Source organism: Conger conger, chromosome 18 (genome assembly GCF_963514075.1).
Source record: "Conger conger chromosome 18, fConCon1.1, whole genome shotgun sequence".
Taxonomy (NCBI): Eukaryota; Metazoa; Chordata; class Actinopteri; order Anguilliformes; family Congridae; genus Conger; species Conger conger.
This window is the reverse complement of record NC_083777.1, coordinates 17,256,184-17,270,011: the sequence shown is the minus strand read 5'-3', so window position 1 is coordinate 17,270,011 and position 13,828 is coordinate 17,256,184. Positions and strand designations below refer to the sequence as shown.

Below are 13,828 nucleotides of genomic sequence, written 5' to 3'. Positions count from 1 at the left end.
TCTAACTTTTTTTATACCTTTTTTTTTTATTAAAAAAAAAAAAAAAAAAATTTACTTCATGCTCCCATAAAATGACCAGCCTGTGGTTGGATGCCCTCCATTTCATCACCTGCTGAATAAATACCTAATACGTACATTATTAGGTATTCATTAACATTGTAGTTGAGCCATTCTGCTTTTCTGCGAATACACTTCCTTGCATCTCCCGTAAACAGCAACATCTACATCCTGTGTGCATTTCCAGATCAGCCACCTCATTTCTATACTGTCCCGGCTTCAGTTTATTTGTCAGGATTTCTTTTTTTTTGTCCCTTTGAGAGCATGACAGCATTCCGGAGCCGCTTCACAGGAAATGACACGGCTAACAGGTGCCATGATGTCTTCCTTTGTAATGTTTATATGATTCATAAAATCAAGGAAGCTTGCTTCATGATGTTCACTGTAAAAGCAGCGCCCTCTTCTGGGTGTCACCCGCAACAACAGACACAGATAATGGACACAATGGGAACATTTAACCGAGACCCCACCTGAACACTATACTGTCTAGCGTTCCTAATTGTACTCACTGCTGCCCCCAATGTCTCATGAGGGAATTCAAGCACAGCACATCTCCTGACACTAAATATCATTGTAACTATCATCACAGAAGGGCACTTGATTATGCTCTTGTTTTTGGCTTATCTCTCACCTGTCCCAGGTCTGCCGCCTCCAGCAGCACCTGTCGGCGGGTGAGCACCAGCAGGACCTGTTCTCCGGCCAGCCGGTGATGTTCGTGTCCCCCCAGTCCCAGCCCCCCACGCGGAGCCTGACGGAGCTCATCCAGCTGTGCGGGGGCACGGTGTGCAAGACCGTGCGTCAGGCGGGCGTCTGCATCGGCCCGTACAAGGGCAAGAAACCGCAGGGGACACGCAGTCTCTCTGAGCAGTGGGTGCTGGGTAAGGGCGCGCCTCACACGCGCCTCACACACGCCACACACTGTATTTTACTTTCTGATAACCTTTCCGCCAGCAGTTGTGTTCAGCTCTTTTGTGTTTTCTTTTCTTCTCGGTTCCATTATGATGGCTTTGTTTTCTTTCTCCTTTAGATTGCCTCACTCATCTGAAGGAACTGCCGTACGACAGCTATGACCTGGACAAAAAATCAGAGTGAATGCTTTTCAAATGTTTCCAAGAAAAGAGTACATATTTTTTCAGGATATTTTTGTTTTGTTATTTTTCATACCGCAGCAACAGTATTGTAGACATTGACATACTTTTACATTTTAGGCATTCAGCAGAGACTCTTAGCTGGAGCGACTTCATAGCTTGCATGCTTTAGACACAATACACTTATACAGGTGGATATTTACTGAAGCAAATCTGGTGAAGTAACTTACCCAAGTGTATGGCCAGCACTCCATCAAGTGATCCAACTGACAGTCTGGGAGTTACACCCCCTGGCCAGTATGCTACACTCTAGCCCACACATTTATATATATTGTGTTTCTGCATTTTAAAAGAATAAACGTGTGTATGGATTTAAGAAATAAAATGAGAGTGTTTGGAGATGCCTGTAAGAGACAAAATGTTTGTGAGTTGTTTTTTCTGTGACTGCTTCCTTGTCCCCTAAGCTCAGGACAATTTTCATCTTCGTCTTCATTTTCATGGAAGTGGCAACTAATAAAGTGTAATAGAGGAAAAATATTACAAACTTTATTTGTCGTTCCGCACTGACCAGGCAAACAGTATTTCAATGTTTCATCATCAACAGGGGCAATCTAAATATATTACAATTGATATATTCCAGATTGTCTTTAAAAAGACAATATTCTTGTCTCTTGTAGCCTCAACGTTGGAAGGAATGATCTCCCTCCAGTTTCTGTGTCCACTGTACACTCTTCTTGCAGCTAGCATTAAGTGCCCTAACACAACATATTTAAGAAAAATAAGTAAGAAGCTTCTTCACACTGTCGGTCTCATGAGAAAATAAAATGGCCTGTTGAATTAAACATGATGCAGAAAGTCTGTTTTCTCTGCCATGGGCCGGGTGCACAGAGAACATCTATTTATTAATCAAACCCGTCATGCACCCCTCTGCATAGATAATATGATCCAGAGAGACTCAGACTAATGTCTCTGTACCCATGAAGCCACCTGTGTGTTAGGTAGGTCATTGGAATGAATCCTCATTATCGCTGGAAGATGAACAACCAAACACTCTCAACTCCCAGAAGGCCAAAACACTACAACAAAGGAGAACGAGAAACAAGTTCTGGACTGACCTGGTTAGTGTGTACTGAAATAATGTCTCGATTTTAATTGTGACCATTTTCTTGGCGGATATAAATATCAATGTCTGCCTGTCCTAGTTGTTTGACATTTGTAAAATTGATATCATGTAATGTATTGGATATAATATAGCACACTCATGTGCGTTAGTACATCTCACTAAAAATGCTCCCATGGTTTTCCTTTTAAGGGCTGTCCCATCAATTGGAGCTGGACCACTTTAAACTTAAAGATTATGGTGCAGCTCATTAACTGATACATCGGAACATTACCAAACGTGTTTCCGGGCAGTGTTCAGAGGCTTAGTTTGAGAGAGATTTAAGAGAAGAGTTACGATAAGGACACAGTGAAACAAACAGAAAATATGTAATACTATTGTAGAAAGGATATTCGGTTGGTGTGTAGTGCCATTTTCCTCACAATAGGCATAAAAGGCTTTTGCAATCCTGTTTGTAGAGTGATTTCAGGTTCCTCCTGGTGCCAATAGTAAGTACTAAAGCAAAGCAATATTGATACCTAGACAGAAACCAAAAATATAAAAAATGTATTTACTGCCTAGAAGTTTAGTCTGGAAACCCAGACTCTGTATGACATGAAGAGAAACTGCTTGGTAAAAAAACTGTTGTAAAAATTTTAAACACACACATAATTCAAATTCTACAGTCAATACAAAAAAGTATGAACAAAACAGTATACTGCCGTTGCAAATTATGTGAAATCTAGATGACATTTCAGAAGTGGATACTGCTTATTCCTAGAAGAAATCCAACTTTCATGTATTTTGACTGATAAGCTTCAGTTGACTAACGAGAAAGGGTGTTTCTCCACCCCACCCTAATGGACAGGATCGTTTTATACACATATACACACTATCGGACCTGTCATAACAACTTTAACGATAACTTTATTACTATTTTTGTTCACAACTTTTATATAATAGGACTATCTCTGTGTGACATTTTATTTAAAAAATAACGTAAAAGCAGTTATAACGACTACAGAAGTCTCTCTGTGTATGACCACTTCAAACATTACAGGACTATATATACACAACCTTTAAAAGAAACCACAGGGTTCTCTGTGAATGGCCTCTTGTAAGACTATCCCTCTATGCGTGGCCTTATAATTAAAACCACAGCACTCTCTCTGTAGTCTCCATGATCACTTATAAACCGATCTCCGGCCTCATAGAGACTGTATTGTAGTCGAATTACTGAAGTTAAGAGCTCCTCGTTGTCGTTTCGTTTCACCCCTGGGCAAAACGGAATACGTGTAGATTTTACGAGTTATGACAAGAAGATGATCTGGGATTGATTGACCCCTTGTACGGCACTGTCTCTTTAAATGAGGGATTGTGGCTCGCACATGCTCAGCTGGAAGTGTGGGACTTTCTCCTGGAGAAGCAGCAGCACAAACACCGTACTGTGGACAGAGTTGAAAGATGGAACTCGCTGATATAGCTTAGACTTTTTCCGCACAATTGGGATTCATCGAAAATTCTGAAAACCAAGGACTGCATCTGGCGCCGTAGTTTGCATCGTTCAAATAAACGGAGACAAATATGATGTAGGCCACGGGAGATTAATCCGGTTTCTTTTATCATCGGTACTGTGAACACCAGTTATCCTCGTTACATCCATGGTCAGATCTTACTGGATTTTTATAGCTGAAATTGGAAATAGCAGTCGTTCACATTTCAGTCCTTTTGTTCTAGAACTGGAAGGCCGTTGTGTAGCCTTTTAGTGATAGTACACTGCTGTGCATAAATTTCCCATAAAAATATTTGATTCAGGAAATATAAGCGCTTTAAAATGGCTGCTCGGGTCTGTTTTGAATAGAGGTAGCCCACTTTGTGAATTGTAACATTTTGTCTGTACAAATCTATACGCATAGGCAACCAATGTGTCTGAAATGGTCCTGAAAAGACAACGTGATAATTGGCTACGCTGTTTTCCCGTTTCGAAATCTGCGACTGCTTGCTGTCGTGTGCTTTTCTGCTCTGTCTGCGGGAGGTAGCATCTTGTCGGATTCCGTTTCATTCTCTTTGGTCACGAATTCAAAAGTGCAGTAAAACTCTGCTTTATTTTTTCATGACCCTCGGATTTTCAGAAAGTTCAATAATATGCAACATTTTTAAACATTTGAAGTCACTTAAACGCAGAAACTATAACTATCACGTGCCTAAGTCAAAACAACTTGGTGTTGGTGGAATGAGCTATTTATAAACATAGACCCAACATATCATTTAAGTTTGTCTCTACATTCTGGTAGCTTTTAAAAATGGATACAAATATTTTCGCAAAAAGCGGCGTCCTTTGGTTTAAATGGAGGAGACATTCCAATTCGCAGGATGTCAATGGATATTTGCTATTTTTAATCGTGTTTTACCTGGTGCTTTACACCGAAGGATCCCCTTCCAAACCCTGCGATAAAAAATGCTTTTCCGGAAGGTGCTTCAATGGAACTTGCATCTGTGACAAAGGATGGGTCGGGGATTTGTGCCAGCATTGCCAGGGAAGATTCAAGTAAGTAACGGTCCTTGTTAAGGTTACAGTATAACTTACATTAGCTAACTTACATCATTGACCGTCCTTCTTTCACATTGTTTGATTGCTGTCTGAAATGCCGAGTGAAGGTAGTGTGGCTGTTCCGTTGCATGCTCTGGCACCCTACTTAAAAGAAACATGCAGTGTTTACATACGAAAGGCCACAGTGTTTCCGGACTCGTTTCCAGTGTGATGTTTCCACAGCTCGGCCTCATTCTCTCCTTTGCAGCACGCAATGGGAATTGGGGATAGCATACGCACTGATTTTCTAAGCTTCGCTCAGCCCTTTTGTTCGGTCCCAAAGGTGGTATGGTCTGAGAAATAAAAACACAATATAGCCCGTACCAGTGCTGGAACACATCAAACAAGCCCCCCATCATGATAACAATTATCCCCGAATGCTTCAGGGACAACGAGAGGAGAAGGACGAGCCTTTATTTGCTCTGGTGATCTGACATCTTTGTCTTAGCCTATTTTTTTTCAAAGCTTCCAATTCTTCCTATTTTACTGTACAGATATCTCGGAAATCGTGGGTAGAGATGACTAAAGCACCAAGGCTTTCATTATACTCCCGAAATTAACAACTTTCCAGTCATTCATTACCGAAAAAGACGTCTCACTTCCCAGGCTCCCCATCAGTTAATGAGTGTTTTGGTGTAGCCTACCTGAGGTTAAAGCGGTTAGCTTGTATTTCTCTAAAACACAGGTCTTGTTTTGGTAGGTAGCCTATACTTCATATTGCCATTGCTGAACCTTTAAAAGGAATAAAGGTGTCCATATGATTATTACAGTACTTTAGTTGGTTAAACGCAGCAAGACTTCAATCCATATAATTATCTATGTCCCAGAGCTTTTTTAATGGTCCCTGACCTACCAGTACAAAGTATTACATATTCAGATTAGTAGGCAATGAATCTGCAAGTGGTGTGTACTGTTGAGCTTCCATTAAAGACCTATCAAACTGACCACTCAAGAGAATGTCTTTTAATCGGGACCATTAGTTCTTTTATAGCATTCAGGAAGGTCATATTACATGTGATCCTATAGTCCCAGCAGACCTGTGCTGACTGGAAGGGTTGCTAAGATGGTACTGTTTGCCAAATCCCATTCATTTTAATTTACAAATGTTACATCTACAACGACACATTGGCGGGTGTCATTGGCTTGATGTCGACATGCTGGATTTTATCCCACTGAAATTCAAAATTCTTTATTGGCATGAAATGCATTTGGATATTTTCTCAAAGCATACGTACAGAAAGGAATCGGAATATGAATACAAACAACATTGTGTTAACAATTTAAACACTCTTCCCTGGATAAATATACCAAAAATGTATCAGTTTTTGGAAGGAGGGTGGGTGTAACAGGGTTGTCATGTCATTCCCCTTGTATATATTTTCAAATATAGTTGTTTCCTCGGAAAATATCTTTTGAACATCTCCGAGCTCAGAGCCTCCATGACATGTGATGCAGGGTGCAGGAAAAATGGAGAAGAAACAGATGGAGGGTAAAGGTGGAAAATGTATTCATCTCCATTACTAATTAAATGCATACTTTGTAAAGCACCAGAGCATTTTAAACCAATAAACACTTCTTGGAAAAACATGGCCATCATAGTTAATGGAGCCACTTCTGTGAGGCCAGTTAGAAGTTCACTACAATCATGTTGGTTTTTACCAAGGCGAATGCAGTTTAATGCATATAACCCTGAAGATACTGGGCAAAGATACTGGGTTTTTCTGGGCAAAAAAGTGCAGTGTTGTTGACTGGTCATGGCACCCACCCATCCTTACTCTAGTTTAACGTGTTTCACTTCCTGACGATGAGAATAAAGGCGAAACACCCCTTAAACAGAAGAATGGAAGATGGTCACAGAACTGGACTTATCCATGGAAGGTGGCCTGTGTTGTACTTAGAGTAGCATCTAGTGATGTGTGTGGGTCATAGGCTTCAGGCAGCCATTCAGTGCAAAGGACCATGTAGTGAATATTGAACAATTTCAGATTGTAAATTGGCCCAGTTGCCTTTGCCCCCCTTAAAATGGAGGGGGGGGGGGTGGACTTTGTATAAAAATGTGTGCAATTCCTACAATGATCACCCAATATGGTTGTAAATGCCCTCAAATTAAAGCTGGCGGGTTGCACTTTAGTCATATTCATTGTGCTGGACTCCAGAGCAAAGACAACAAAAATTGTGTCACTGACATGGTATCTTTTGCATTAAACTGTATAAGCTTCTGTGCATGAGCTGTAATTAATCAACCCTTGACACCTGTAAGTTACGCATGACAAAGCCATCGGTCTCTATGACAGCATAGTGAATAGCCTATTAATTACCGCCTGTGGCATTCGCACCTAGTGGTGGGATGAAACACTGTATTCCATGTTTGTGAGGTATTTCATGTGAGATTATAACTTGTAACGTGGTTAAAACCCCAGGTGGGAAAAACACTGTACCTTTTAGCAAAGTTTCTTAATGTGATTTTCTTGTAAAGCCAGTTGTGTAAATGGATAGTTTTGAGAAAAAAAATGTCCGTGTGGGTGTGGGTGTGCGTGTGTGTTTGCTTGCTTGTGTTCATTGAAGCTGCCTCCAGCTGCAAACAGGACGTTCACTTCACTTACCCGACAATTTCATTTATTGTTGTCGGCCAATGAAGACGTTATTAGACTAAAAGCACACTTCCAGTAGCGCCCGTATTCAGAGGCGATCGTTGTCAAGGTGAACTGCACTTGTCGCAGGGCGGGTATGTGAAAGTGTGTTTTTCTGTTCTCTTAGTGTTGACGTGTAATGGCCTGAACGAGCCGTTGAAAGGCTTCACTAACTGGCCAACCGAATGGATCAGGGAGCGTTGCTGGGGTCCTGGGCCAGTGACACGAGCCCTGTGTGACCAGGCTCCGCTGCCCTGTGCAGATGGCGGTGTTCAGCTTGGTGTTTGTCTTTTGGTTCAATCATCTGGGCTCTTTGGTAGTGCTATTCCGGGTCCTTTTGTGTGGGCATCTCTCCCATGGCTGGGGACTGGGCCTTGTATGTAGGATGTAGGTGGGGAGACGGTTTTACGGTGGCCTGTCTCGTTTATTAATTATTCAGACGTATGGATGGAAATGTGGCCGGAACAGAGCACTCAAAATTAAGTGGTTTGAGCAGAATTCACCCAAGGTTGTGTTTTTTAGTCATTGTTGTTTTATTTGTAGTTGACATTTTAAAATAAAGAACGGAGACAGAAAACTGTGATCCCAGTCTTCTGCTTTTAGAAATGGTTTGGTATGGTCCCCCAGTTTGACTCTGTGACCTACTGGAGTGCTTTTTCCTGTCAGTGCCCTGAGATCACTGCTCCCCTCTGTAAGGTCAGTCTCCCCTCTGTAAGGTCACTCTCCCCTCTGTAAGGTCACTCTCCCCTCTGTAAGGTCAGTCTCCCATCTGTAAGGTCAGTCTCCCCTCTGTAAGGTCAGTCACCCCTCTGTAAGGTCAGTCTCCCATCTGTAAGGTCAGTCTCCCCTCTGTAAGGTCAGTCACCCCTCTGTAAGGTCAGTCACCCCTCTGTTAGGTCAGTCTCCCCTCTGTAAGGTCAGTCTCCCCTCTGTATGGTCAGTCACTCCTCTGTAAGGTCAGTCTCCCCTCTGTAAGGTCAGTCTCCCTTCTGTAAGGTCAGTCACCCCTCTGTAAGGTCAGTCTCCCATCTGTAAGGTCAGTCTCCCCACTGTAAGGTCGGTCCCCCCTCTGTAAGGTCAGTCTCCCATCTGTAAGGTCAGTCTCCCCTCTGTAAGGTCAGTCACCCCTCTGTAAGGTCAGTCTCCCCTCTGTTAGGTCAATCTCCCCTCTGTAAGGTCAGTCTCCCCTCTGTAAGGTCAGTCACTCCTCTGTAAGGTCAGTCTCCCCTCTGTAAGGTCAGTCTCCCTTCTGTAAGGTCAGTCTCCCCACTGTAAGGTCGGTCCCCCCTCTGTAAGGTCAGTCACCCCTCTGTAAGGTCAGTCTCCCCCCTGTAAGGTCAGTCTCCCCTCTGTCCTGAGATGGTCAGTGATATATAGGCTGTGAAAGGGAATTTATGTGGTGTTGGTATGCTGTGCTATTGTTTGTTATTATTTTTGTGGTTAAATATTTTTTGTTGTATTGAAACATTTTGAGTAAACACAGTGAACAGAAAAATGGTACCAGCAAAACAAAATGTTTTTGAGTATTGAGTATTTAATCCCCATATACAGTAATTTCTCTGTCTACATACGCACACTAACTATTTGGTTCATTAAATTTTTCTTTTAGTATTTGGTGAATTGATTTCTGAGTAACTTGCATTAAATTTAATTAATGTGATGGCCTTCATATCGTCACAGACAAGTGGTAAAAAATAAAAGGTCACATATTAGCCTACATTAAATGAGTTTCAAGCCAAATGATCAGTAATACATAAGGCTTATGAGGTGCTCAGCTAGACAGCGTCTCTCTCCCTCTCTATCCCTCTCCCTCCATTAGTATGTTGTTTAGACGCTATAAATCCTGTAGCACCACCAGGGGATGTTTTAAAAGTTTAAAGTTGAGAAGTGCAGTCCAATTTCTGACTGATGAGGGTAAATAAGCCTGCTTCCTGGTTTATTGCTTTGATGTCTGTGAGCAGTTTTATGCCAGAGTAAAGAATATGATTGGGCTTTTCATTGACACTAGTAAATACATATTTTTCTCTTTCACAGCCTAGTTATTACCAGTTTTCCTATTGGCCGAGCTGGGCGTCTCAGAACAGATGTGTAGTGTTGAGATAATTGGACAATCCCTTAGAAGTAAGACAAATATGGCAGTTTTATTGTTTGCAAGGCCATATTGGTTTTAACAGCAGACTGATAAGGAAAATGCCTATCGGAGTGCATCGTGGCTAGAGTTGTGCATCACTTGAATTGGCTAGTAAGGATGAAACATCACAGCTTTAAAATAAGTTGTCAAAAATGGAAAATTCATAACATTGGCGAGTTAAAAAACAGGTATGTTTTCATTTTTCTGAAATGCAGTCTATAGGAGCTCTTAAGCATACTGTAGAACAGTGACTCTCAAACAGACTGTTGGGCCACAGCAGCTCAAACACAGTCCAGCGCTCCGAAGCCACAAGGCCTCTAACAACAGGCTGTTGGTTTCCCCCTCTTAAGAAGATTGACAGCAGCAGTTAGCCTGACACTCGCTCTGCAGCGCACTAGTATTGCGCTGGAGCTGTTCTTATCTTCCATTCTCCAGTGACACACATCCCCCCTTGCACGCTTTCCCTCTATCTCTTTCACCATTTCTGTCACTCACTCACACACTCACACGCTCGCACACTCACTCACACTCACTCACACACAGTACTTGCCTGCAAATAGAAATGCACGTATGCTATGTTTATGTGAGTTTTTCATATCTGTTCCCCATGACTGAAATATCTCATCTAACACTTCCTCTAACCGACATCCTAAAGCCTAGGCTTGTTGATCCTGCGATAAACCCAGGAAGGCCTGGGTCAGATAACATGGACTGACCCATTCACACCTAGGTCTTACACGGGTCATTGCTTCAGTGTGGAAGGGGTATTAACTGTCTGTGTAAACTCTTTGGGTGGTCTGGGGGTTTATTTTGGGATGCCGGATGGTGTCAGACACACAGCAGATAAAACCTGCTTCATCATAACCAGGAAGGGTTCGTTTACATATTACGTTTGACCCCTCAGTTAATTATGGTCAATTAATTTAATCTGATCCCATCTGGCTGTGTTGCTGTGGCTACAATCCCAAACGTTGGGAGAATGTTTGGGATTGTAGCCAGTTCTTTTTCATTTAAAACTGTAACAGAGTTGAGTGAAGACATGATCTGCTCTGAAGTACCCTGATGAGATCACAGATGGAACTGTAAAATACTCTAAAGCTATGTGTGAAAGAGTGGTCATGACCTCAGCCAGGAAGTGAGGATTAGTTCTTCTGTGGAGCCTAGAGCTGATATTTAAACAGTTTACATTTTAGCCCTTTTGCAGGCACACTCATTAGAGTGACTTGCATGTTAGATGTTTACTGAAGCTATGTAGGTTACACTAGCAGTTCTTCAACTTGGGTTCGAGCCTACGACTGTGGAGTTGGAAGTCCTGTTCCCGAAGCCTCTTGGTACTCTGTCCTTGTGATCCTTTCACCAAACCCAGTGTAAAATCCCGCAGACCGTCGGTCTGAACCTCAGAGCACCTCCGGTTGTAATTGACCTCCAGTCATTCTCATAATCAATCCACTCTGACTTATTCTCCTCCTCGGCCTTCTGGAGGTAGTCCTCAGAAAGCACCGTTGGATTCAAAGCAATTTGCATATTCATGAATGTGTTGTTCCCGCTCAATCAGCCGTGCAGACAGTTTTCCTTTGAGAACGGTGCTGGTGCTGGTTCTGAGTGGACCCCTGGGGTCAGAGAGGGCATCAGCTGGGATAATGGGCTGGAAAACGCTTTGGGCTTCAGAGGAGAGGGATGGCGAGGACTAGGTGTCCCTCTGTCTCCAGAGACTCCGCTGGCAGAAGAGAGTGTTCTCTGAGCTGGCTGGGGCTGCCATGGACAGGCTGACTAAACGGCATTAAAACAACATGTTTGTAATGGTAAGGAAGAACATGTGAAATCAGGTCATTTCATAAGTCCTCAGAGTTGTATTAATAACTGCATTCTGTCTATGGTACTGATGTTGAGTGTAGAGTCCTGTGTTTTTCTGTGATAAGCACCAGGAATGCTAGGTGCTGATACTGAGTTCAGTCTCATCTGCTCATAATATGACACGGTTTCTCTGACCGTGGTACAGCTGCGTTCCAGTGCCCCTCTCAACGCAATACAACAATGCCCTCAACTGTCAGCAAATCCATCTACTGTGCATGGAAGTATGGTAATGAACACATTCATAAAGAAAGGGGTTGCACAGTTTCCATGTTGTGAACTTCAGACACAAATTTGAGTTTGGGGTTGTGTTCACAAGATGGCTACCCATGCCACAGCTGCATGGCTAAGATGCTATCACAAATGATTTCTCCAGGATTTATCCTCTGCTGAGGCGTTAAGCCCACAGGTAGTAGGAATCCACTGTTTCTATTATCTACACATCCTCAGGCTATGTGTCTTTCTTCAACAGCATTCCATTCTCTCTTCCTCATTTCTCAGTGCTGTGCAGGTTACAGATTCCATTCTCAACGCGTGTAAACTGCTATGCTGCGCTGCGTGTAAGAACCGGGCAGCTGTATTTCAGGAGGACACCTATTCCTCCGGGTTAGCGGTGCAGATCAGAGGGAGGTCAACGCAGGCCCCAGTGAGCGTCATGGTCTGCTGGATTCTGTATTTAATTATATGTACCGCTTTAAGCAGTCGATCGCACAGTTAACTCACCTCAGCGAGTTTGTTGGGTCTAAAGTGGTTGTTGTAATGAAGGTGAAAACATGAATCAGCAGATCCTGCGACACCCCAGGACCAGGGTTGGGCACTCCTGGACTAGAGCCTGGCCGGTGTAATACCAGTGTAATCCGTGTGTCGTGTGCCAGGTTGTGGCTCAGTTAAACCTTGCGGAAAGCTCAGTTATGGGTGTTTAAGGTGTTTCCGGGGCATATCTGGCCAGCTGTAGTCAAGCCCTGTAGTGTCTCGGCTCTCGAGTTTTCCCATTCTTTTTAATGCGAGCGGCACGAGAGCAGGTGATCCTTTTTAGACGAGACCCTCCCGGCTTTTTGCGCTTGACGTTTTACACCTCGCCATACGCGTTGAGCGGAAGCGCCGGGCTGCTGGGGCAGGGACAGATGGTGACGCGGGGAAGGGGAGGGCGCTCTGCGGGGAGGGAGGGGAGCGTGCGTTTTTAACGGGGCGGAGGAGAAGCTGTTCCGTCGCGCGTGATGATCGGCGCTCTGCGAGACCAGCGGGACGCGGCCTCTCGCCGCGGGGACACTTGTTAAGCGCTGGGGGGTTGTGTGTGGAGCAGGATTACACGATCGATCACTGAGGCCTTCGCTACAATGCTTATAAACCATGACTAGCAGCCCTTACAGGGCTGTCTGTGACATTCTCTATGCTAAACCCCCACTGTGCCTCAGTGCCACACATACTTACACACCATAGCATCTCTGTGCTTCTGTGCTCACAGCTACCATTCCCCAAACCCTCTCTGGAACACTCTGAAGGGAACTTGGACAAAGATTTCAGAAATTGACTGTGTTTGTGTCTGCATCTATGTCTTGTGTAGGCTGCATTTGCATCCATGTCTGTGTCTAACTCTGTATTCGTCTCTCTCCGTGTTTTTGTTTGTCTCTGTGGCCAGGACATCTGCGTCTGTGCCTGTATCTGAACAGTACACTTGCATCTTTCTCTGATTTCTAAGAGGGAACATGCTTAAGGTGCTAATCAAGAACAGTGCATTGAAATATGAATCCTTATTATCCATTATCAAGAATAATGTGCAGCATCATGAGTGTCATAATGTAGAACATCTGATAGTGTTGTCCGTACAGTTGATACATTGCAGGGTCTAAAGCAGTTTGTCTATTGGGCCAAAAATGCCCCACAGTTGGCACTTTGCTAGTTCCTCTGAGCACGTGTGACCCAAATCTGAAATATGTGTCAGACTTCCTAAAGTTCCTTCATATGAAATTTCAGGAAAATCTGAGATCTCCCGGGAACTTTGCTGGCAATTTCACACATGATGTCCCAGTAGGAGAAAACCCCTCAGTTTTTACTGTGATCTCAGCACAATGGCACGCTGGGAACTCTGTAGAGAGGAACTGTATCTGAACAGTGACACAGACATCTCAGCCTTTCAGGTGATAAAATCCGAACGCTGTCTGTGATATGCATATTGCTTCTCTTTAATATTCTCTATCTACAATGGTTGAATACATGAGCAGGGTTATTGCACACAGTCCAGCTCTCCTGCGGGTCCTCTCGGCCCTGTTTGAATTTACACACCTCTCTTTCTGTGCGGTCCTTTGGTCTTGTCCTAATGGGCTCAGATCCTCACTCACAGGTGAAGAGGACAGCTGTTCAGCTGTCTGGCTGATTGGAGGA

At 43.5% G+C, this 13,828-nt stretch overlaps 2 protein-coding genes across 6 annotated transcripts in view; both read left to right on the top strand.

The window, feature by feature from the left end:
• Positions 1–1,564, top strand: part of mcph1 (microcephalin 1) — a 29,651-nt gene extending 28,087 nt beyond the window's left edge. For all 4 annotated transcript variants that reach the window (XM_061228340.1, XM_061228342.1, XM_061228341.1 and 1 more), the window contains 2 exons: positions 698–935; positions 1,085–1,564. In XM_061228340.1, the coding sequence (XP_061084324.1) occupies positions 698–935; positions 1,085–1,149 (303 nt within the window). In that variant the 3' untranslated portion in view covers positions 1,150–1,564. The remainder of the gene's footprint in view (positions 1–697; positions 936–1,084) is intronic.
• Positions 1,565–3,664: 2,100 nt separating this feature from the next.
• The window catches only part of LOC133118394 (attractin-like protein 1), a 199,240-nt gene continuing 189,076 nt past the window's right edge, over positions 3,665–13,828 (top strand). For both annotated transcript variants that reach the window (XM_061228372.1, XM_061228373.1), the window contains exon 1: positions 3,665–4,792. In XM_061228372.1, the coding sequence (XP_061084356.1) occupies positions 4,548–4,792 (245 nt within the window). In that variant the 5' untranslated portion in view covers positions 3,665–4,547. The remainder of the gene's footprint in view (positions 4,793–13,828) is intronic.